Source organism: Ambystoma mexicanum, chromosome 1q (genome assembly GCF_040938575.1).
Source record: "Ambystoma mexicanum isolate Mex_15411 chromosome 1q, UKY_AmexF1_1, whole genome shotgun sequence".
Taxonomy (NCBI): Eukaryota; Metazoa; Chordata; class Amphibia; order Caudata; family Ambystomatidae; genus Ambystoma; species Ambystoma mexicanum.
In genome coordinates, this window is record NC_090922.1 from 856,758,095 (window position 1) to 856,784,303 (window position 26,209).

The following is a 26,209-nucleotide window of genomic DNA, read 5'->3' on the forward strand; positions in this document are numbered from 1 at the left end:
TCTCCTTTACAATAGAGGATGTGATCCTGGGTCAACTCACTTTGCATCCCTGAGTCTTAGCTTTCTTATCTTACAAAATTATGATTGCCTTAACGTCTTTCTTTTAGGTAAGCACTACACAGAGACTGTGTCATATATGGCATAACAGACTTCAGTGTTGAAATATATTTTAAATCGACGCTTTATATCGGTCATTACAGCCTCTCGTATCGGCGATGTGTCTGCATGGCTACCAGTGGGGATAACGTGCTGTTCTCTCCCCATACACTGAGTGAAATACATGATACTACAGTGCTAGTAATGAGGGGGTAGGCTGCTTGGGTTGGTGGTTTGAGGGCTCAAATGAGTATTTCGTGAAGGAGACATGAAAGGATGTGTTTAAGCATCTTGCAAATCTCAGGCATTACAAGAAAAGACCCTGAGACACTACAGTCAAGGTAATATATAGATACGTTTTTAAAGTAAAAGTACATTATCAACTCGCCACGCTCTGCTTATTAGTTGGTTACACTGCACAGCTTGTTTGGAACAACTCATAACAACCCCCTCTCGCCCAACCTATCCCCCAAGTCCAATAATAATGACTCAGTCTCGCCCTTGAGTTGGCACTCTGCCTTATGATATCCAAGCTTCCTCCAGCTTTGTGATTGCAGGAAGTGGTCCCCGAGACTACATTGCTTGTACTACCAAATTCCTCTTCACAACATAGCTGTGTTGTACTACCAAATTCCTCTTCACAACATAGCTGTGTTGCTACAAGGTGAATGGAAATGCAGACAGAGCTCCCAGCTAACCTTGTTGATCTACCAGCAATTCATGCATTCACTGCAGCGCACACACGCAAAGTGCCGCTTTGTCAGAGGCATGCATGTGTGTGTGCCGTGTTCCCCATACCTCCAATCAACAGTACATCCGGGGCAGGGCAAAGGTGGGGTCGAGTCACAGTGAACGCTTTTGCAACAGTGGCGTGTCCAGAGAGTGACCTGGGATGGCATGTGCTCCCCCTGGACACCCAGGTGACACCCCATTATCCTAAACACCTGAGGGTCCTACTCATGCAGCCAAAGGGTGCCCCAATGGCTAGCCTTCATTGGCAATGTGACCTCAAACCTGTTTCTAACGTTTTAGCAAATAAGCCCTTGACATACTGGACCAGACTATGGAGAGCAGATGGATTTGTAAAATACAGAGAAGCGCTAATAAGTCTGCAGAAAGTCTCTGGCTCAGGTTCTCTGCCTTGGTTTAAGTTTAATCGCAAAGGGCTGGAGGACCTGGACCCGACTGCTTTTTGATCCAGTACTGCAGGGTCATTGCACAGCTACAGGGACCTGGTTAAAATGAAGCTAAAGAGGCGACTAGTAGGAATATGAAAAGGGCGTGTGCCGGGTTGTCGACGGGATCCCTGTATTGTTGAAACGGGAAGAGGGCTTTGATCCCTACTTAGATTGTGTGGCACCTGGTTATGGCCGATCCCTATACCTCCAACTGCGTACAAATACCCTGAAGGTGACTAATTTTACAGCAAAATGGTATATTCCCCAGGGACACCCATTGTAAAGTTTGTGGCAACTCAGAGGCATCGATCAGACATCTCCTATTATTTTGCGCAGGAGACTTGGGATTGAGGGAATGTAATCTGTTACCACTGCTTCGTTAGAGGGTAATTAGACTGACTGCTGCAGCTGTGGCATTCTGTAACAGTCAGTACCTATGATTTGAATGCAGTTTATTTCATCTCAAAGTTTCTTCAAAGGGTTTGGTTAAGAAGATTAACGTTTGTTAACTAACCTGTGATAAACCTTCTCAGTAACATGTAATGCACTCTGATCACCCACGGATGTTGATCCACTGGTTTACATGAATTTCAAACATGTCCTGTTAATGCTTTAGAAGATTATGAATTTTAGGCCTTTTTAGATTGTGCCGGTAAAATATGTAATTTGTATTGATGTATTTCTGGTTTGAAATTATTTCTATTTTATATTGTGATGTAATGTTGCTTTTATGGTTCTTAAAGCCGAATAAATGTTTGAACATGAACATTATGTGTGTGTGTGTACGCTCGTACTTGACTCCACCCCTGCATAAGTCAGTGCCTCACTTGGGTCATTCCAGTCAAAAGAGTCTAGACACGCCACTGTGTTGCAATATACATATTATGGAGCAGTCTGTGAATCTTTGTATATTTTTTTCACTTAAAGAAGTGGAATATTTAGGCAATAAGCCCTGACACTGCGGGACATTACCACAAAAGTCAATGCCCCCAGGGCCCATAGTTACGCGAGGGCCTTAACGGAGGCCCCGGGGGAATTACCTTATGCGGTAATGACCCACAGTCTCAGAGTTTATTGCCATTAGTTCCCCGACCCATTAGACCGGGGTACTAATGGTGGGGGTGTTTCTTCGGCTGCACGACTCATTGTGTTTCACATCTGAAAAAATAAAGTTTCAAAATGGATGCTGCGGACAGGAAAACATAGTCTATTTTCTATTTCAATGGCGGCCATAGTAAACAAAGAAAATGGCCGCCATGGAAGGGAAGAAGGGACTACCTGTAGTCCCTTCTCCCTTTCCTTGGCAGTCATTGAATTACATTGAAAAAAATGTAAACAAAAAAATGACGGCCAAGGAAGAGGGAGAAGGGACTGCACATAGTCCCTTCTCACCTTCCATGGTGGCCATTTTCTTTGTTTACTATGGCCACCATGCATTATGGTCGCCATGTACTATGGCCAAAAAATGGCCGCCATGGAAGATGGAGAAGGGACTACATGTAGTCCCTTCTCCCTTTCCATAGAGGCCAAAAGAAAACAAACAAGTGTCCCAAGGGTCACACAAAAGTGCGAAAGGTCTTACCGTCAGGTAAGGCTCTCAAACAAACCAATCAGTTAATTTGTGAGTGAAAGGAAAACCTGCGCAGGGCACTAATTATAATGAGATATGGAAAGGCATCAACCAGGGTATCAAAGTAGCTGTATCAGAGCAAGATAGCCCAAAAATATTTCATCTACTTACTGTTTCAGGGTTGAGCGCTACAATGGAGTTTTACCTGTAGACACTTAAGCATCAATGCACTTAGTTCATGATCGACGTGCTGTGTTTACAACACTGCTGGGTGGGTCAGGGACGTCCCTTAGGGGTCGCCAGAGGTCGCAACTGTGACCTCTGTGATCTCCCTTGCGACCTCTGTGGTCTCCCTTGAGACCTCTAAAAAAAAATAAAAAAACATGTTTTTTCTTTTTATTATTCTTTTTATTTTTTTGTAATCCAAGCTCCTGGCCTGTGGCCAGCACCATGTGGCTCTTTACATCTGAAGTGGCTGGCTTTCTTGTTCAGGCCCCTTAAAAAAATAAGAACAGAAGTGCCACAAGTCTAACACTTTCAGCACTGACCCTAAATAAGAAAGAATAGGAATACCAAATAATGTGTCTTCCTGGAACTCTATACAATAATTGCTAGACTCATTAAAGGTTTATTTGAGGCACACTTCCGGGGGTGAGTCATGGATTTAGTCTGTTCTTAAATGCCTCAACTCAGCCTTTCATCCTTCTGAGGTCGATAAATGAGTACCAACATAGAATGGGTGATATTGGCTGTATATTTTTTCTATATAAAGTGCTTAAGCCTAAGTGCTATATAATAACACATCATTATAATTTGGTCATGGGCGACTGCTTGCATTCACAGTAATTTGGTAATATGGGCCTATATACACACTGATCTTAATGATACATATGGCGATCCATTCTTGTATGAAATGTACATCACATTATAGTGATATCGTAACCATATTTTTCTTAGTGTACAATGCTATGTGATGCCATTTCCTGTTGTGTCAACGGGTGAAAGGTTGTGTTCCAACGCTTCCGGCGATATCACTCCGGCGTGGGGTCAAATGACACCACTTCCTGTGATGTCATCAAGGGGGTCAAGGGCCGTGTGTTGTCACTTCCGCTACCCCTGCCATTTTAGTGACATGACATTCCTGGCGGGGGTTGGGGCAAAATAGCCAATTGTCGTTCACGATTGGACAAGGAAAACAATATATACTAAGACAACCATGTCTCTGGACTGCCCACGATACATGATGAGAGACAACAAAGAACGTGTGCTTTCCTGAGAAAACTGCGAGTCAACATCTGTCCTAGATCACTTAAGCAACGCTTCTGCAGTTCAATATCTATCAGACGAAATCTCACCAGAAAAGAAGTAATTCTAGGTATTTGGCACCATCTAGTGAATTTTGTAATACCAGCTCCATAAGATTTTTTTGAGGACTTTTAGCTTTGGAAATGCGTGTTCCAATTTGAACGTTACGTCACGTGGATTTACATTCTGTAAAGAATAAATAATAATTCAGAAACTCGTTGTTTTGTTTCCTGTTTTGATACGCGTTCATGAATAAGCCTGTGTTCTCCCAGTCCTAGTCTGAGGCTAGCCCACCTCTCGCCACAGGAGCCCATTGGCACGTGTCAGAAGTCTTTAGTAAGCGGGTTAAGAAGGCATTGAGAATAACAGACAAAACGCCTCAGTAATATTCAGTAGTCCAGGGTATTGCATGCGCATTTGGACTACACGTGGAGGGGGTCTTACGCACAGTTACCTTGCCTGCCATTTAGGGGTAACACTGTTTGACGTTATTCAATCCACAGCTATTCAGTGAGCGCCCATCTTTGCATGCCTGGCACTTATCGAGCTATGGATTTAGACACCGTGAAAAGGGTAGACTGGCATCCTCGTGACATGGAAGACACCACATGTCAACCTGGCTTCTGAGCGAGCCCACCGCACCCCACATTCTGGGATCGTCCGTTCTCCAATGTAGAGGCAAGAGTGAAAGCACAGGACTAAACATCGCTGGGCCATAAACAGCCTTGATGGTTTTCGGTGGAGACATGTCTGGCACGGAAAGGCGTCCAGTTTACGATGATCCTCGACGCCATTGTTACAGCGAAAATTCGGAAATGGGTTGGAATAGGACCGCATCACGTACCAGAGGGACATTGTGTAATAGTGTCAGCCAGCCCTGTATGTCCAAGCCGAAGGGAGGTGTCAGAATTTTAACATATCATCATGCTTCAGCACTCCGAATTCTCCTATAATAAATACATAAATCAAAACCAAATTAAAAGAAAGTGTATGCCAAATCTACTATGCAGCGACTCGTGCAACGTAAGGGAGGAAGGATAGCTCAGGGGCAACGCGCTGGTGAATCGTGCTTAAACATGTTAACCTCCCACATAATTTGAAAATCCCTTTTTAAAAGCACTTTATCAGTCTATATATTTTTAAATATGTAAAATATCATATATAATGTATTTGTGAAAATAAATGCAATTTTTCTAATCTAGGATTGTTGTTATGTGTATAGGCTCTACCTGCTATTATCCCAGTTGCCACAGATTTAGGAGAGATTGATGAATGTTCGATTTCAGATGCATATAGGCCCCGTGGACTTTGTTGTGTTATTTAAGGTGTCCAGTGCTGCAAAGTCTGAGATATTCGGTCTTGCCCCGGTTTTTTGTAAATATTCTTTTTCCTTCCTCCTTTATCCCTTTTTCTCTCTGTAAGAGATGTGGATCCTGACATTCTATTGTCGTGTAACTGTATCACAATGATTCACGTTGTGGTCTCATTCAATTTCTGAATTATCCCTGTAACAATGGTGTTGAGGGTCATCGCCTCCGCGCTCCCCTCATTTCTTTATTTAAGCTGCATTCACCAAACCTTGTTCTAGTGCATAGCTTACTCTTTACCTGCATCCTCGTGGTTCCTGGTCCTCTTTTATTTTTGTGAGGGCCTTGATTCCATTTCTTTCTTTCCTACTCCCCTTCCCCATCCCATTCCTTAACCTCCCAACTTCTCGCCTATCCTGTCCACTTCCCCCATGCTTCCTTCTTATGATCTTACTCAATCCCCTTCTCCCTGTCACTGCTCTGATCCTGCTCTTCTGATGTTCCCTTTTTCCTTTCACAGTCTAGGTGGGCAATGGAGGACATTGTCCTTCTCGGTTGGTTTTAGCTATGATTTATACAGGTAGTGAAGGTTCGGGCTTGACATATGCATAGGGTTCTTGGTAACGTGTATATTTCGAGTATTCTATATAATTCAGTGAATGCTAATGTCTTATGCATTTTACCACAGTGTAATTTTTTAACCGTCCAGTCTTCAGCACCCTCTTCACTGGTGAAGATTGTGTATTAGTAGACTTTGTAGCTATTTTGCAGTGGGTCACATTAGAGAATGTTTTCCATCATTTTGTTTTAAAACCAATGGTATGTGAAACCTCTGCCAGATTTTCCTTCATGCAAGATTTTGCCTGCGATACGGGAAAACACAGAGGGCCTGATTCATGGAATTTTTAGTGTGGTGCAAAGTGACAGCACTGCCAACAAACACCCTGATTCACAGAGCAGTTCAAAGTGTATTTTTGCAGTGCAAAGTGCCTTTTCACCAGTACAGAGTCAGTGAAAAGTTAGTGCAAAGTCATTTTGCTCTGCAAAGATACAAGTGGCACCGCTCTGTGAATCAGGGTGTTTGTTGACAGTGCAAAGTCACTTTGCACCACGCAAATAAATTCCACGAATCATGCCCAGAGAGTTGATTGCTTGTGTTGGATCGTCATGATTGTTGGGTATGGCCTCCACAGGAACCTGACATTTGTTCATGTTCTATATAGTGCCCTCATGCCTCCCCTCTAGACACCCTGCAATGCTGGTCCATGGAAACAACACAGCATGTGGTAGAAAAGGCAAAATAGTGGTCATGTACAACATAACATTAAAGATTAGTAGTGTTTCGACTACTGAGCCAATCGTGCATAAGAGTTGTATGATTCTATCACATTCCATTAAGAACTCCCAGCGGAAATATATGCCGATAGCTGGTAGCTACCTATATATAATTCCGTTTGGTTATTTTTCTATTTTTCCTCATAATTTAATATTAGAAACTGTGGCCACAATGACGACATGATTATGTGCCACTGACTATTGATCCAATGATGCCCTATTCCTGTGAAGTCAGTGGACATCAGAACACTTAACAGCTCGTTTCATTATCAGTTGCTGTGTGAACGGAGGATAACACAGGGGCAATGTGCTGGTTTTGTAAGCAAGACCAGGCAGAGCAACAGAGGTTCGAATCCTGTATCAGTGCTTAGAAACCAAACTCAGGCAAGGTATCAGGTGCATTATAAAAAAACAATTAAATAAGTAAATAAATATTCCAGAATGTCACACCTCAGCATCACCCGGCCAACTCTGGCTACCTTGTGCTCGCTATATTGTACACAATCATTTCAACAAACATGGCACACTATTTTTTGTTTCCAGCTTTCCACACTACAATTCTACCAGAATCATTTGTTCCTTCACAGAAATTCTCTTGTGTATTCCTCCCTCAGTGAAAATCACAGTAGGGAAGGGTAGCCTTCTTTGTTCTTGCTGCCCGACTGTGGAACGTTGTCCGCTCCCAACGGATCTGAAATATTCATACCCATCTAGACTTCATAAGGTCTTAAAACCATATCTGTCCCAACAGCAGATATCCCTGACCTTCGTCAGGCTGTACCCCTCGGTCTCTGAGCCTCAGAGCGCAAAATGACAACCATTGGAGTGGACACTGTTCTGGGGCGATAGCTCAGGGGCAGCACATTTGTCTTGGAAGCAAGACAAGGCAGAGCAACACAGGTTTGAATCCTGGTCCAGCCCTTAGAGACTGGTTTCTGGTATTAATTATGTTATAAAAGATTAATTAATTAATGGTGCATCTTCGAAATGACAGGTTTCATGATAAGTTGAGAACGTGGTGCGTCAGGAGCAGGGCACATGGCTCTGCCAGTCCTTATTTAGCATAAGCATCTATGAAGGTAAGTTCCTTTGCTCTACCGTCACATCTATCTGTCCGTCCAGCTATGCAGGAGTAGACGATACTCCGCTTTCATGTATCTGTGGACCCCTTCCCGGAAATGTCCTGAGTGCGCATGACGTCTCCTGTCTGCTCTTTGTTTCAGGGAAGGCCAGCAGTCGCCAGAGCAGTGGCAGAAGATGTATGGCCGATGTTCTGGCAATGAGGTGTATCACATTGAAATGGAAGCAAGCACCTTTTTCGCAGAATATGAAGGAAAGAGCTTTACCTACGCGTCTTTTCATGCTCACAAAAAGTATGTTGTACTCTATAATGATTGCTTATATTGTACCTATGCACAGTGCGTGTCCTAATTGTGAATGGGTTAACCCCTTTCATTTCCATGTTCGCCCTTTACTACACCTTGTGTTGCAAGTGAAAATATGGACGTTCCTGTTTGCAATTCACTGTGACCATAACAGCATGACTAGTGCGCACAGGAAATGAAAAACAACTCACATGAAGCACCGTGAAATCAAACCATCTAATGTAGCACATGTAGACTCATTTACTTTGATAAATGCTTCTCTCAGTACAGGGCCCACTTAAAGGAATGTGCACCGGGTCATTTTTAAAGGGTGACTTCTTATGTGTGAAGAAGGATATTGTGTGCAATAGAAATCATGTGCAATGTGTAGAGTAGCTGTTTTGTTTGCTCAGAGGCTATCGTCACTTATTCACAATTAGGAGTGACTTGTGTGTCGTTGTATATTAAAGGAAGCATTAATGGTGAAGGCAAAGACATTCTGCAAGGTAAAGGCTGGGTAGGCGTGTCAAACTTGTTTTAAGCATTACTATGAGACTATGAGCACGATAGATTAAATGTTGTGTTCAATTTTACAACACACTTATATGTAACTTATGAAACCAAGAAGATGCCTGAAAGGTTTCAGGGTCCACAGGAGCTCCTTATCATGATCTTTCATCAGGGACATTTCCTTATGTCCATCGGGCACTTTACCCTAACCATCAGTGCAGTAAGTGTGTCATCTAACCTCACAAAGTTCATCTCCAGTGAGTAGGAGAAAGATAGGCTGGGGACCACAATCCATCTATGGGAATGACATTCAACCTACAAAATGGCAGCATCAGTAGTAACCCACCCACCAGCAAAAAGCATCCAGTGTAAAGCCCGGGGTAATCGTTTGAGCTGCTACTTCCCCAACTGTGTTGTCCACTCAAGGCAAGGGGTAGATGGCTAATATGGCATATCACTTGTCAGTCCAAAAAGCAGTCCTCAAAGATCGAAATTTGTAATAAATCTGGTATTCTATGCTAACAGCACATCAGAAACGATCAACTCAGGCCCCAAAAGTGCTTCCCACCAGAATATATCTGCCAAGCTAGTGGACAAGGGGAATTACCAATTAGATCCCCTTGCTGCTCTCGGGTCTTTAACTCCATCTTGAGGGCCCTTAAATCGCAGTAAAGCCCTGGATTATAGTAACGGTTTTGCTAAAACAGTGGTGTTAACACTTTTTTATGCTGAGCTCAACTTGAGAAAACATATTGCTATTTGGCATACTCCCTTAATGAGGAGCCTCGCACCCCTCCATGCATATCCGTTGGGCCCCCTGAAGGGGGACAGCCCCACAGTTTGAAGACTAGAGCCCTAAGCCAACATTACACCAGAAGCATGCTCACTGTAAGTCCTGAGCACCGTCGCACTGTCTCCAACTGTTTTGTTTTGCTTTTAGCCTGTTTTTGTGGTTTCGCAATACTATAATGGCGTTCCAGCCTCGGGGACAGGGCTGTTATGGCCATTGTCATCCCCTTCCCTTGTTATGCACCCTCGGCATGGCATAGGGTCCATAAATCGGGTGTGAACCATTAAGACCTGTTACAGCTTGCTCCCGAATGATGGAATGACTCATTTTCGAATATTTGTCAACCTGAGCCAATTCTGTTTTCTCTCTTTTCCCTCTTTCTCCTTCAGCACCTCCATTTTAGCCTAGTGCCACCATGACTCCTCAGGGCTGTACATTTGAAATTAAATAACATAACACAGCTTGATACATTGGACTCGATAAAAGCACTCTTGGCATGGGGAGCCTTAACTCTGGCTCCCATTTTTAGTGTTGACCTTGATGTACCTTAAATCCATAAATAAAAGTAACATGTTCTTGACAATGTGATAGACGCCTGTTTGTGGAGAGAGGAGAACAACATGTCCAGTAAATTGTTAACTTAGGCCAATTAGCCAACAATGTTTCTAGTTTTTGTTCACACATCTGCATCAAGGATCTTTAGGATGTTTTAATCGGGTGACATCTAATTCAGAGGAACTTTCCACCCATCCCAAAACAGGCATGCACAATTTACTTTATTTAATGCATTTCTTTTTATGAAATTGAGACCCCCAATTTCATAACACTAATTCCGTACAGACTCCTTCTTTTTTCGGGACAAGAAACATACAGGGTTGCCCAGAAGGTATATTTATTAACCAAATAAAAATAATTTTATCAATGTAAAGATAAATAAGTGAAATGCCCATAAAATGCCAATAATGAAAAATAATCAACACACTATTCACCTACATCTTCCATACTTCAGTCAGAGAAAAAGAGCTTTTTGTAACATCACCACTTATATGTTTTGTTTACCCTGGGTCTGCATGCAACATTGATTAAAAATGCTTGAGGGGCCAGGGTAAGACTTTGGTTTGTTAAAAGAAACACATTAATTAAAGACATTCCTGCCTATTCAATTCTCTCTACTTCCCCTTTATTGCACATATATACCACCCCCTAACTTAATAGGCATGTCAGAATTTCAGCAACATTTAAAAATACTCAATTGCAACAAACTACTGGACCCTCCTATATGTAATGGCATTTAGATAGGAAAATGTATCTTCAACATACATGTAGGCTGGATTCCTTTCAGTGATGTTTATATTTAATTACTGTGTAAAAGTGTGCATTGATCACTTTCAATAGGCAACTTAAAAATGTGAGAATGAGTGGCGATGAATCAGCCTTGCCCTTTTGTCTGGAACACCTTAGCATAATCAACAATATTCTGCTTGATAACCTGGAAGTGGCTTCAATGGTTTATGTTTCTAGGTATGCACACAGTGAGTTGTACTATGCTCTTCTGTGCTTGTAGATTGCACAGAATAGGAGTCAAAGGGATCCCTCTGTATACACACCATAGGATCTATTTAATCAAAACCTTAATTCCAGAAGCACATACGCTTGTGAAATGTTTATTTTTTCCCAAGATGTACAGTCAATTTACATATCCATGCCCCTCCGTACTGACCAATAACAGGGCCAGGATTTAATCTAATTCCCTATATAGTATTCCTCCGCTCAGGATTATTTCCCCTTTAGATCATACTCGCATATGAATTTCTTTTAGCTGTATCACAGACGGGTGGGCACCCTCTTAAGGACTGGTTCAATGCTCCCCCTCGAATAACAGGTGGGCCTTAGTCAACAAGATGGGATCAGCTTTCCTCCACATCCTGTCTGTTTGCTGTGCCTCTGAAGAAGCCTAGGACTTTAGCTCCTACTAGGCCCCACTTACTGGGCTATGGCAATAATCCCAAATAGATCCAAAAGAAGAGCAATCTATTCCTTATCCTTCCCGTTGTTGTCAATTCTCCTTCTTCCTCTCCATCAGTCATGAGTGAGTCTGTCTGCTAATGTGTGCCTTTGAGTGTTTGTTTGACCTTTTTTTTATAGAACAGCAACACCACTTTTTTAGAGGTGTGTATAATTTCCCCAATCTAATTGGTCAATGTGTGTGATTGGACTGTGTTCCAAAAGTGTCATCACAGAAGACATACCCCTCTGCGGTCATTGGGCATCTTTCTGAAAGAGGGATTTCTTACATTAAACATTGTAGCTTTCTGAAATAGTAAATCCACACTTGCCATCATCATCTCCTGCCTAGACATACCAACTTCCTCTATCTTGGCACACCAGCACACCAGCTCAAGAAAATCCTACAAATTCAAAACTCTGCATCCAGACTTCTCCTTGCCCTCTTGCCTTGAACATATCACCCCCACTCTCAGAATACTACACTGGATCCAATCCACCTATGAGCAACTTTCAAAGCCATGTGCATCTCACACAAACCCTCCTTAATACGGGTCTAGAGTTCCTGCAGGAAATGATCCTCCACTACCAACCCCCAGAAACCTGAGATGAGGCCCACCACTCTACTAGAGTTGGCAGTTGGACCTTCTGGAACACTCTTCCTCTTCACATCCGCTTCATTGAGGACTACCTTTCATTAAAAAAAGTTCTCAAAACCTGGCTATTTCACACAATATCCTGAAACCCATACCTAACCTTCCAATTCCCAATCCAGATACACAAACAGTTACCACCAGGCGGTGCCGGCCCTTATCGCAGCAGCCCTGACCTCAAAGCAACAGATGTCGCTAGCCATTATTGCGATGACCAGAACCTCACATGCTTTCAAACACCACTCGTGATCTTGGTTTGTGAACACCACGAGGCAGACTCAGACCATCATTGCGGCACCCTGCCTAGGAACACCTGCAAACAACTAAATATTAAGAAACTGCCTGCCTTGTACCACTTCCTGGTCAATGTAAACCCCCCCCCCCCCACATGCCCCTCTCTCAAGGGGATCACGGTGGCCAGGGAACCCAACCTATCTGCCTCCCAAGCCTCAGTCCACATCAACTAATTCTCATGATAGCCCACCTCTTGAACGGTGCCAATAAGACAGCCGGCTCCCGCACTCTACCAGTTCCACACATTTAAATCTCAGAAGACTGATTAGTCACTGAACCTGTTATGTATAAGGAAAACAAGCAAATCATATTCAAAGATGCTGCGATAGAACTACAGACCTGCTGTACTAAGATAGATTATGGTATCTGACAGTGCATTGCCCTTGGAGGAATTGTGTCCCATGGCCATGTTCTCGCGCCTGTATTGCACCTTAACGAAATCGGTGAATTGCCCTGAATCGTACTAGAAGGATGTGAGGGGTGGTCAGGCATTGTGCTTGGATGAACTGTTAGGGTTGGCCACTCTTGGTACTTGTAACTATGAAGGTTTAGTGCATGCACACTATTTGCAATGATTTTCCATGCTACTTGCCTGAAAGAGTTTGAAAGTATAGCCCGTGCTCCACTGGTGGTAATTTGTGAAGTTAAACCTGTGTCGCTAACCTTTTGTTGCAATCGCAAGAATCAACAGAGGCTGTCACTACCTGATAACAGGTGCATATACAACACATCCCCATTGGAGTTTCTAGGTACGTATAAACGCACCACTCAGGTTCCACCTACTTGCACCAAACTATGCCTCAACACCTCTTCCAATAGTATGCAGGGAAAACCTGGGACAAATTTGGCCCAGCTGGACACATAACCATTCTCTTGCATTCCCACCACTAGCTCTTTGAGAGTATAAGAATGGTAAAAGGTGCTATATAAATGTCAACTACAATATCATACACATGACCACTTTAATGGCCCAGCAGATTTCTCTCTTTGAAATGATTCAAACAACACAATCTTTATCATAATAGGACAAATGGCACATGGTTCATGACTTACAGATTTTGTTTTATGACGTATTTCGACATGTATAATATACAAATTATGTTTCCATCTCAAAGCACAGGCCCATCACTACAAACGCAAGGACATATGACTCACTGCCAGGAGTCATTTCTGTGCCAAAAAACACAAATTAGCCTAATTTGCTTAAATAAAAAAATCACTTTTGGTCCATCTAATAGACATTTTCAAACTGAACATTTCAAAAGAAAAATGTACTTTCTACTACATTCCCTTAAAAATATGAGCAAAGTAGTGCATCCCTATGTATCATTTAAAATGCACATTTTCTTTTCTCACTTTACACACATTAAATGCAGTCATTTGATATTTTATTCCCACTAGAGAATTACTTGTATTTTAGCTGTTGATCTAGAGCTGGAAGTATAGTATTTATGACCCAGTGCTTGGTCGTTGATAAGGTATTTTGAAGTTCTTGGGTTTTATGACTCTCAATCCAGCCACTCTGGGTCAAGTCCCGGGTCTTGCAGATTCTAGATTAAAGCTTTGATTTTCCAGGTATTCTTTCATGTTCCTTCCAGAGGGCCTGGGATATTGAAATAGCAAATTGGAGAAAACAGATCCAAGGGTCAAGCTGAACCCATTTATTTTAAGAGGTTACGCTAAGAACACACAGATGCAGCCCATAAAAACGCTCCATTAGGATAAATTGCAAATTCCACCTCCTTGTGGACTAGTCCCAGAGACCGTCATTATCTTTATTGCAGAGTTTCAGACAAATTCCAGATCATTGAGAGGGTAAGGCAGATCAGTTCTGTTGTATATTCTGGCGGGCTGGGGAACTGGTGGGGGGCTGGTGAATTGAAAAGAATAACACATGCCAGACAGAGTTCAGTCGTGGCTTTATTTGAATTTGATCTCATTCACAATTGCCACTTTTTTATTGAACATGTTTCTGTTCCCCTTGATTTTCCCTGTTCACCCCCTAACATTGCAGTGCATTTTATTGGCATTTCATGCTCCAATCCAAGGTCCATATTTTCCACATTTCTATGTTTAAAACCCTGGCACTTGATTTCTGTAAGGGAAAACACAAATACCAGAAGAAAATACAAACCAAAATCCATTTATGCTATCACTTTGCTAGGATTTTGTAGGTAATTCATGGATTATTTGCGCCGAAAAAACGGGATTTGTGCGCCATTCTGCCCGCAAATCCCTGTTTAACAAATGGGGATTTGCGGGCAGAATGGCGCACAAATCCTGTTTTTTTCGGCGCAAATAATTCATGAATTACCCCTTTTGTTTCTCCAGATTGAATAGTTCTCTCATTTGACCAACATTTCAGGATATATTCTTGTACTTGAAATGTTTATTTCATGACTTGTCACTATATTTTGATGTGATGGAACATAGCATGTTGATCTGCATCTTTTCTTTGAATTGGAATGCCCTACATATCTTAGCACATTAATCATCGCAATTATGTCTTTAGAGGAAAGAAGATTACAGTTTACAGGAAATTCATCTTTTGCACACGAAACTGCATTTTCTCTTGCCACTGACATGGTATGAACTATTGTTACTCAATGAAATGCTTACTAAGGGCCTTCCAGTCTCAACCACTAGAGGGGAATTAGATTCACTGGGTTAACTTCTTTTAGGCTTATAAATAGCTCAGAATGCTAAGCACTCTCGTTGCAGAACTCTACAATCTTGTTAGAAACCAAAAGCTCAGTCCTTCATCCTTCCAAGGTAAACAAAAAGAATACCCTGGAGTTAGGTTCTAACACCTATTGTTACAGCACTAAGAATCAGTATTAATCCAGAATGAAGCCCTAACTATAAACAAGTATTATTATAAGTGATGTTAGTCACAATCAATAGCAAATATGTGAAACATAAAAAGATCCAGGTTCAAAGTTCAAGCAAGTATTTCTTTCTAGGCAAGCATGGCAAAACATGTGTAGCTGTCATGCCTTTCAGCAGACCCTATTGCCGAGAGAGAAAGACCATCAGCACGTTACTAATATGGTTATCCCTGGTCCAGGAGCAGGTTACTAGGTCTACAGAGGATAGGTATGGCGTCTTAGCTTTCACGACACACCAGAGCAGGAGGGGCAAGGGATACAAGATATGCAAGAGTGCTGTGCTGGCACCAGACAAAAATGAACACGTTAATGAAGATCACTGCCCAGTATGAGTTATGCCTGGAAAATGATAACCCTGTAAAGCACCCTTCACAGCTTTAATACAAGGAAATTAAGTATTCTAGATGTACACTGAAAGTATCTAGCCCTAAACGTTGGTAGATTCTTATATAAAACAGCATCCACAGCAAAGGCAAGACAACACCATCCTTAAGATGGAATCAGCCCACACTTAGCCTATGCAGTAATGCCATTCGATTGCATATCCTCTTTAGGGACAGGGTTGATGTGAGTGTGTATTTTGTGTTTCCCTAGCTCTTCCATTGGGTAGGATACTCATGGATGTCTAATCAGCAAAATGGGTTTTGGACAGCACCAGAATTTCATTTTGCATGCAAATTTCAGTTTTGTAACAGAGGTACTTCTCTGATGCAGTTACTAATGGAAGGGAATGGCGCATGTGCAGTATTCATGTGTCCCTTAATTGTTTTGTGTGGCCGGAATTGGTGATGGTGGTTTGCAGTGTACCCCATCCATGTTGGTGATGGAGGAATGTAATTGTTCATGGCAAATGGACACTGGGAGCGATGTAGGGATGTCAGGATTTTCGGCAGTACTGGCCCATCCCTTGTTTAATGGCAGTTCCGATAACAGGAATAGAGTTCTGGTGGCATGCTGGATAGCAATACAATGCTTTTCATGGAAGGTAAATGGAGCATCCCAGCAGTTAACGGGCTGCAGTCTCAGTACTCACTGCATAGAGTTGGGTATAGAGGCTGCAGGTCCCTGGAGGAAGGGGTTTAGATGCAGCAGGCTCCAGCCAGAGCCCCACAAACATTTCTTGCTCAGTTTATTCCATACTTGATTACAGAGGGAGAGGATGTGTTCACTCTTTGGAAGGGCTGGGAGGTTACTCTCCAGGGCTTTTTGGTCATTGGTCTTGAGACAGTGCCTCATGCCTGACCCTTTGGGTATGTTAGGGATGACTATTTTTACAGGTGCTACCATCCGCTCCATGATCCTGGCCCGGTAGTAATGTGAGGAAGACCCCATTGTCACACTTACAACAACCAAGAGAGGGGTCAAGGGCATGTTACATTTGTACCACATTAACACCTGACCCATCTAATGAGAATGTACAGAGCATTGCACGATACAGTAATTAGGATAAGAAATCTGCATTCCCTTTAAGACAGGCCCCATAGTTGAGAAACAATATGGCTTCTGACTTTGACAACTGTAAATTAGAAAGAACGGGAACATTGTTTCGTGGCATATTAACAGGGAAAGTGATCCATGGGGCAGAGGGTTTGTCACATATGTGAGGCTTGCAAAGAATCCAAGATGGAAGACTGGCCGTGTACAGCCTTGTTTCAGGGTCCAAGGAAGGCTAACATTATCTAAACTAAATTACATGATGCAGAGAATCAATTAAGAGGAAGCAATCTTGCACTAGCACACAGAATTGTACGTATCTAAAGACCCTCACTGGGATCCCAGTCCAACGGGTGGGGATATTGGCATTGAACAAGAGAAACAGGGAACACATATGTGCTCATAGAAGAATACAGTGGATATTTTGAGGCACTTGGATTAAGGAGACTTTAATAGAAGAAGGTGGTTTGGAAAGTATCAGCCATGGAGCAGGTGGTGACAGGAGGTAATGGAAACAGAGAGGTCTAAGGAGGTGGTGCTGACAAAAAGATCAGGATAGGAGATGGTGGAGGTAAAAGTAGAGAAGCGGCGATGAAGAGATGACAAGAGGACGGGGGAGATGGTGGTGAAGAAAAGATCAGAGGAAGAGTGTGTAAAGAATTGAGTAGCAGATCAGGGAGGACAAGAGGGGCAAACAAGAAGGGGATGTACTATGAACCTCATGGAATTGGTGAAAGAAGAGGCTGGAGAGGACTGAGAAACCCGGGAAAGACAAGCTGAGAAAAGAGGGGCAGAGAGAGGGAAACATATACTCCACACCTATCAGGAGTGTGATTGAAGAGGGAGAAGGAACACGCACGCAGTGGGACATTGAGGAAGCCAAGCAGGAGTCAGCTAGACCTGAGCAGGAGAGAGTAGACTTGCCGAAAGGCCCTGTAAATACAAACAGACCATGGGGCAACAAGAGGACGGTAAGATTGGGCTAGGGGCCCATAAATTGATAATCCTTGGGCTAGGGAACGGTTGAGGCTCCAGCCAGAAGCTTTCAGTGCCTCAGAAAGAGCCAGCTTCTGGTCCAGACTCTACTAGTTCACAATTTAAAGCCATGGCAACACACACAGCAACACCAACACCTGAGAACAGAAGCCTTATCCATGACCTGATGACCCAGAATCTAAGTGGGCAATGATACGATTAACTGTTTGTTTTCCACAGAGGCTGACACCCAGGAAAGACAAGGAGAGAATTTTGAAAGGCAATCCTTGATTTTTGAGAAGTCAGAGACTAGTTTTAATTTCTTTTTTTTTGTTGCTCTATCATGGGTGCTAATGTTGATCAGTTCTACGTTATTTCGCCGAACGAAATTTCATCGGGGGACATTTCATCGCCAGAACACTCATCGGCAAAAACCCTGTTTTTTTTTTATTTCTGGGGGGGGGGTTCCCCCGCCAGACCCCCCCTACTTTAATAATCATACCCCAACCCCTACAAAACACCCCCCAACATTTTATTTATTTTTAAAAAGGGTTTTTGGCGATGAGTGGTTTGGCGATGTAATGTCCCACGATGATATAGATCGTGAACTAGGGCCATACTCTCCTAGGACGGCTTCCCCAAAGCAAGCAGTGCATGAGGTTGGACGAGCTTCACTGAAGGCAGGATCCTGTTGATCTTACTCTCCATGGAGGGCTGGCCCTGTTGGTAACAGTGCAAAAAGAAAGCATTAGGGGGCCTTGCTTCGGGGACGCCTGTAACTCAGGCTGTGGGCTGTTGCCAGCAATATCAGCTGGCCATTGCTTTAACAGAAATCCTTCTTTTTTGGATACACCTGCTGTGGCAAGTTTCCAACCAGAGAAAGGAATCTCAAGACAAAATGCTGCAACACACAAACTGTTCAGACCTTTTGAGAGTCACTTGGAATAATTTCTTAAAGACCGATAATACTCCTGAAGTTAAGGGTAGGATACTTAAATCACCTGAGAGATACCATGCAAAACCCTCTAGAACACCTGTCCCAAAACATCTAAAGAGTCATTTTAGAGGTTCTTGGTGGAGTGAAAGCTATTATGCAGAGTTTGGAAGCAGCATTCCATTTGGTAGAGGCCAGAAGCAAGGAAGGGCTGAATATGGAGAAGTTGCATTTGTGCTCGGGAGTGGTACGGCAGTTATGGTCTTGGGATCAGTAGTGGGAAAAACCATGTGACAGTGTGTATACTAAAGAGAGAAGTCTTTATAGGGACCTGTGATAAGGTTTTAAACAGACTCACAAGGGAGGGATCCCAGCAGGACCATATTGTAGAATATCACGTTCTTGTGGGACAGGCTGATTTAAAGTTTGTGTAATGTCCATTCAGGTTTTTTCAAACCCAGGTTTACTGGGTCAGAGAAGCTAAGTCAGCTAAACGAAACTAAACTGAAGTGATATTTATTTGTATTTGTATTTATTAAGTTTATATAGCGCTTTACGCCAAAGCGCTTTACATTATAACAAGAATACATAGAACATGATAACTAGAAGCATAATTACAAACATGAGACAAGCATTAAAAAGAGTATGTAGAACAATTTACCTAGGTAACAACGTTACCGGCACCTTTTCTGGACCGGCTCACTCCGAGTCTGCCGGTAGTGGCAGTGAACTACCGGCAGGCCTGACTTGCCGGTAGTTCAGGCCCCTACTGGAAGATACATCATTGAAGCATTAGCACCATTGCTAACGGTGCTGGGGCTTCAGTGGACTCCACGGCAATGGGAACTTACCATTCTGCCGCCGCCCGTAATATCCCGTTACTACCGGCGGCCTATCGGCAACCTCGCGATGAGGGCATGTGACTGATGACTAATAGATGCCTTATTTGTTATTTATTTCTCCTTGATTTTTAATGTAGTATTTTCTCAAAATGCAGTACATTCCTTTTCACAGATAAAACCAACGAAAGGTAACCCACAATTCAAATACAAATCAGGAGCTAAGATTGTATTTCTACAAGTTCTACTAAAATGCTGTTCTTCATCTATTTAAATACAGGTTTGGCGTTTGCTTGATTGGTGTTCGGCGAGAAGACAACAAAAACATCCTGCTCAACCCAGGGCCCCGATACACAATGAGTTCCACTGACACCTGCTTCTATATTCACATCACCAAGGAAGAGAACTCAGCGTTTAAAAAGCAGAATGACCAGAGGGAAGCAAATGCTTGCAAGTCAGCCTACCATGGCCCTTCTCGGCTACCAGTGCACAGCATCATTGCCAGCATGGGTAGGTACCAGGCCACAAACCCTCTAACAGGACACTGACCTCGATGGCAAATTACCTACAGGAGATATTCCACATTTATCGTTTTTCTTCGATATGGATTCCTTTTGGAAAGGATGCAGGGCTTGCGTTTTGCAAAATGGCCCTTGCGTCTGTGTGTGGTTAGTTTTTACAATGTTTGCATGTTTTGTTCTTGCACTTAATTTTAGTAGCCATTGTTTTATTTCCAAAATGTACTTTCATTGATTTTCCCAAGTGTCTTTTCTCTTTCATAATGTGATTTCACAATTAGTAGCCTTCATCCAGAGGTCAAGTCCTAAAAAAAGTGGGGTGACTCATTAGCATAAGCAATAGGATTCGATGTCACCAGAAATTAGCATATCAAGGTGAAATATGCAAATGTCATTCAATTGGCCTTGAAAACCCATGCACATTGCACAGGACGAATGGCATGTGCCTTTCATAAAATCAACACTCACAAAAACAAGAAAGGATATTTTCTTCTAATAGTGTTTTGAAAACGTTAAATAGTGTGCATGTTTTAAACTCCAAGAATCAATAACAATGTATTCCCTGAAACATGCAGTCCTGAAATGTGACATTTCACCTTTAGTTGTTTGCTATTTTTCATCAGCTTATCTGGTGCAGTGGTGAATTGCTTGGACTGTGAACCTGGCGAGCGAAGACGGCAGTAAATTCAGAAGTTCAAAAAAAGACAGTTGGCCTCATTTCGAATCTGCCGGTCCAGAAACAACAGTGGCTTTAAATACGCCGCCACTGTTGTTTCAGGACCAGCAGATTACGAGTTCTGCAGGCGGGAGGTGTCACTCCCACCAGGTCTGACCTGGCAGGAGTAACGCCACCTGCAGACGGAAATGGAAACACCGGCTCCATCAAAGACGGAATCAGTGTTTACATTGTCCCCATCCCCATGGGACTCCATGGGAATGGGGATTTATGGAATTCCGTCTCCGGAATTACCGGGTCACCGGGGTTGGAATGCCCCAGTGATTCCGGCAATCACGGAGGCGGTAATTAATTCCAAGTCCAGCAGCAACCTGCCTGTTTTTCCAGCTCGGTTACCACCGGACTTGGAATGAGGCCCAGTGACTGTTTCTAATTTTATACATGGCCTCTTAAATGCCCAGGGGGACGGCATCCACCCTCTGAAAAAAAATCCAACTTCGTGTACCCTCGACTTGAGCACTGTGATCATATAACATTTTCATCACTGTCAATATCGTGACTCCGAATATCTGAGTCCAAATACGGTTTCCCCCTTTTTTTTGTTCCCTTCCCCCTTTTTTTTACAGAGGGAGATCCCCATTCCACTTCAAATTGCTATCCCTGTACCTACAACTCCCTGCCCCAGACTATATTGTTGCTAAAACTAATGGTATTGGACAATACGATAGTAAGTGCCAGAATATTGTTTTCAGGATATAGCTACTGACCTGTCACCTATTTGTGGTTGTTTGAGCATTCCTCTAGGAAGCCAAGAATCAGATCCTATGTCAAATTCACTTCCTGTGCTTTGGCAGTATGGGAAAGGATCTGACACCCAAAATCATCTTGTGTTGTCCTCATAGCTACCAAGTTTCCCAGTTCCGTGCAGACTCTTGAAGCCAGTCCGTTTTTATTTCTTCGCATGGCATGCTGGGACCTGTAGACCCACCCACGCAATATGTAAAATTAAAATACAAGTTCTAACATGCAATTGGAAGCAAAAACCAGGACTGGATCGAGGTGTCACACATGGAACTGGGAAACTTGGCAGGAATGGCCCGGGTGGTCCTCACGCCCAAATCGGCTACTGGCCTGGGCAACTATGGCCAGGGTAAGGGGGTTGAAGCAGATGGGGTGCCCATGGGCTCTGGCCTCGAAGCATTTCAGCTTAACAGTTGGTAGAAGTCTGGGGCAGCTCTGGGGCACCTTCGGGCAGGGGCAGCACCCCCGGCCAGCCAGCACACATTAGAGCTTTTTGCTTCAGAGGAAGAAACAGCACTGCTGGGGTGTGCCGGGACCTCCACTGTAGAGGAGGGGTGGCCATCCGCCACCAGGGGCTGGCATATGAGGACAGGGGCAGCATCCCTGTCCCTCTGGGGCTCTGGTCGGGGCACATTAGAGCTTTTCCCTCTGGAGAGGACCAGGTTCCCTCCCAGGGCATGCAGTGACTGCCGCTGGGCAGGCCAGTGAATGACCAGCGTCCGGGGCAGGTGCTCGAGGGCAGGAGCAGCACCCCTCTGGCTGTCCAGAATTCTGGCCAGGGTGCCATGCAGTGTTTCTCTCCAGTGAGGTCCAGGGAACCTGACGGTGACTTTGTGGACTGCTGCCAAGCCCAGATGGGTGGTGAGCGCTCAGGCTCAGTTCTTACGAGGTGTGGACCCGGAACACCCTAGAAAGCCTCCGGCAGCCCTGGCCAGGACTTGGGAATCACCCTAACTGCCTTCCTTACACCTGGGTGTCTAGCTGCTGTGCTTGGTGGTACTCTCCTTCTGCTCTTGCCCTCTGGGGGTGGTCGGTTAAGGCCCCGGCCTCTGGGTTACCAACCACAGGGCCCTTGACTGCCTTGCAGAGCCCTGGTAGCTCTCCCCTTGGGACTCCTGCCAGACCTCAGGTCCTGATTGGGCCTCAGCTGCCAGACTCGCTTAAGCCTCGCACTGCGATCCCGCCCATTGTGCACTACCTGCACTGGGGCCACATTGCCACCTCAGGGGCGTTGGCTTGCCGCCTTTCTGGAGTACCGGTCTGAGTGCGGAGGAGCAGTCAGCTGCCTGCACCACACAGCCGCCCCGCAAGAAGACACTTCCCATCGACTATTAATCCCCCATAAAGTGAGGGCTTATGGAGACCATCTGGAGACAAATGTATGTGACAGCCGTGCCACCCCCGAATCGCTCCATCTGGTTTTACCGCCTGGCCAGATGGCCAGCCAGGCCCAGCCAAAGGACCAGATGGCCCAGACTGGCACATCCTGACCAGATGCCTGGGAAGCAACAAAGTCATGCCCACCTTAAGGCCATCGTTCAGGGTACGGGGCTTAGGTTGCCAGCTCTGCTCTGTGGGGCCAGGGATTAAGCTGCCATTCACAACCAAGGCCATCTGGTCTACTAGGCTGATTGGAGAGGGAGAACAGAGCACTCCCAAGCCCGCCTGCACCCCCAGGGGTGCATCCATGGTGGGTGGGAATTTTCTGTATACCTGGTAGTGCAGCAGCAAGGACAGAGACCCTTTTGCTCCACCAAAGTGCTTTTTTGACAAAAGCTTGGCTCAGAGGATGACTTTACGAAACTCTGGCCCATAATCCAGTCATCTATGAATGGTTTAGCACTGGGTTCCCCGCAAACATGCAGTGCACTATCAGTGAGAAAGATGGCCCTCCTCTGTCCACACTTGAGTCCTGAGGCAAGAAGCTGTATGTACCAGCCCAGAGGCTAGGTATCCTAGGCCAACCGAGGCACCACAGCGCTGCCGTATCATTACCTTTTAGAGGGGATTCTGATTTAGAGGAGTTTAGTAACTATCCCGCAGATGGTAGCTTCGCCCCATTGGCTCCTCAGCCATGCACATATACTGAATGACTCATGCTGAGAAGGATCACTATTGCATCAACACATCAACAGTACGGTAAATCAAACCTGCCTCACAACTGTCTAAACCCAGCTCATTCCCTATTAGTGGCTGAACAATCAAACTCTTACAAAATTCTGCTTCACAATGATAGGAAGAGCTGATGTTGAAGGATCAAAAAAGCAATGTCGCTATGAAAGCTTAGTCACCACAAACCAGTTACCTGTAGGGTAACTCCACAACAACCAGACATAGGAAATAGGAAAAAAATGTGAGGGAAAAATGCTTGCTGCAGCCTTTTCCAAGAAGAACAAGAGCTTTATTTTGTATACAAAAGGGAAATGGTGACAGGATATTATATGTCCACTGCCACAGAGCTCTCTGTCTTTATCAAAGCAAATATCACATAATAAACATAGAAATCATCATTTGTGATGTATTCGATATACAGTGTTCATCCCCCACCCTCATTGGTTACCGCCTATTTAGATACTAATATTCTCATATAGACCCTTCTCCCATAGGTTGTATCATCTTCTCCTCCATCTTCTGCACACGTAGGGAAAAGCCTCTTGATCTTGAGTTACTGTAAAGTGATTAGTTATCTATTAAAATGCACAACCCTTTCTTAAGACCTAACTACATGATGTGCACCTGGTCATCAACATGAGCTCGACAGATAACTTCGAGGTCAGCCTGGTCCTTACAAACAAAGCAACTATTTTTCTCATCCCAGACACGCAGGTGCCCTATCATGCCTCCCCGCTGCAATGTTATAAACGTTGGCATCACCCTTTGCTCTACCTGGTACAAATCACGGCCCTTGCTGTTCTCTGCTCCCCCTTTATCAGCTACTCCTCCCAAGCGGTAGGCCTGGAATAGCTACATGTCTCACTAATCCATCCAATTCATGAAGGATGTAAGAGCCTTATTCCTGGACATCAGGTAGTTCATCTAGAATGACCATTATTCTGGGGGTGCTGGTGTCCTAAATCTCAGCTTGTGTTTTGGCAGCTCAGGACCTCTGCCCTGGTTCCCATGAGTGTGCCCTTCGTACTGGGTCGGATCCCTACTCCCATTTGGCTGCCTGCATTCATGCTTTATTGTACGAAGGGCTAATTGGATACCTTTATATGTGTGTGTACATGAGTGTTCCCTGCTGTGCCTGGGAATTGGAATGTAACACGCAAGCAACATGGCCTGTGAGGACTCAGGCCTACTCTCGAATACAGTGTTAGTTCTTGTTGCAGATTTCATATGCGTGCAATGTATTCTACATAACCCTGTCACAAATCGAATGGTTAGTTTTCTCTTAAATGTATATATAAACTTCCATAATACATGTGTCTCCCACCAGCCACCACTGTCCATAGGATTCCCCGCTCCCCCCTACATCAGCCTCTTCACCTTCCCTATGTGTTAGTATATTTTCCACAATCTAAATCGTTTGGGAGGGGCTGGGATCTGAACGTGCATCCCGACAGTTCCCTGTGTTAATTTTTATGGCAGCTCCTGCTTGAAACCCAAAAAGTCAGAAGGATGGTGGGCCCCCCCCCCTTTCATGGTCTGTATTGAAAATCGAGATCAAGCAGGCTTTTGCCCTTCTGCTCCACACAAGGTTTCTGTTCTCTCTGGGCTCGCCTTAGGACACCTGTGTAATAGTTTGACAGGTGTACCACCTCAATCAAACTCAGATCTGCATTGAAAAAACAAATCCAAACGCTTGAGTTAAAAAATTGTGAACCTGACTTGTTCGCATTTCAAAACTCAAGCTTTTGGGCTTTTCTTAATTTGTCCCTCGCTTTACATTTAATGTATGTAGGGGCCACCCTTGCAACCCCCAAACCCATTATAACATGTAAAGGGAGTGGGGAACACCCCTGCAACCCCTGCTCCCCTTGCGCGGTATAATGGGAATTCATAGTTTTCGTTTACTGCCGAATGCGCTGTAAACGTTACTTATACCATCAAACTCACTACCTGCAAATGCCCCAGGAGTGGGTCATGGCCAGGTGGTGCCTGGTGCTTGGAGCCCCATGGGAATGTTATAGAGATGTGCATGACAGGAACAATATACGGAAGAAATTTGATGTGCAAAAGTGAGTGAAAAGTCCAGAGAGACTCCAAGATTTTGAGCCATAGGAGAAATGGATAACCTAGAGGGAGGAAAGGAAAAAGAAACAGGTGGTAGCAGAGGAGGAACCATAGAACCTGGAAAGAAAAGGATCTCCGTTTTAGAGGAATTTAAAAATAGAAAATGATGTGCCATCCATGATTGGATGGCCAATAGGCAAGAGGTTATATTTTTTGTGGCTCAGAGATGAGAAAGACGAGAAGGATAGAAAAATTGTAGTGTCATTAGCAAAAAGTGTCTGAAAGCCCAAAAAAATAGATAATAGAAGCAAGAGGACACGTGTAGAGAGAGAAATGTAGAGGGTCGAGAACAGATCAGTCAGGGACACCATGTTGAAGGGGCAGAGTAGAAGAGGTATTACCAGCCTAGGAAGCAGAATAAGTGTGGTTAGACAGAAAAGATTTAAACCATTTAAGGACAGACCCAGAAAGAAAACAAAGAGAGGAAAGAGGAAAGCAGAAGGAAGTGGCGCCCATCCCCTGTCGCTGCGCAGCATCTCCTGAGAGAGGTCGGGATGGTTGC

The 26,209-nt window shown here is 44.0% G+C and overlaps 1 protein-coding gene across 1 annotated transcript in view; it reads left to right on the top strand.

The window, feature by feature from the left end:
* The window catches only part of KCNT2 (potassium sodium-activated channel subfamily T member 2), a 2,640,974-nt gene that overhangs the window by 2,391,826 nt on the left and 222,939 nt on the right, over positions 1-26,209 (top strand). The window contains exons 16-17 of the mRNA XM_069641505.1: positions 8,015-8,164; positions 19,757-19,986. Coding sequence (XP_069497606.1) covers positions 8,015-8,164; positions 19,757-19,986 — 380 coding nt within the window. The remainder of the gene's footprint in view (positions 1-8,014; positions 8,165-19,756; positions 19,987-26,209) is intronic.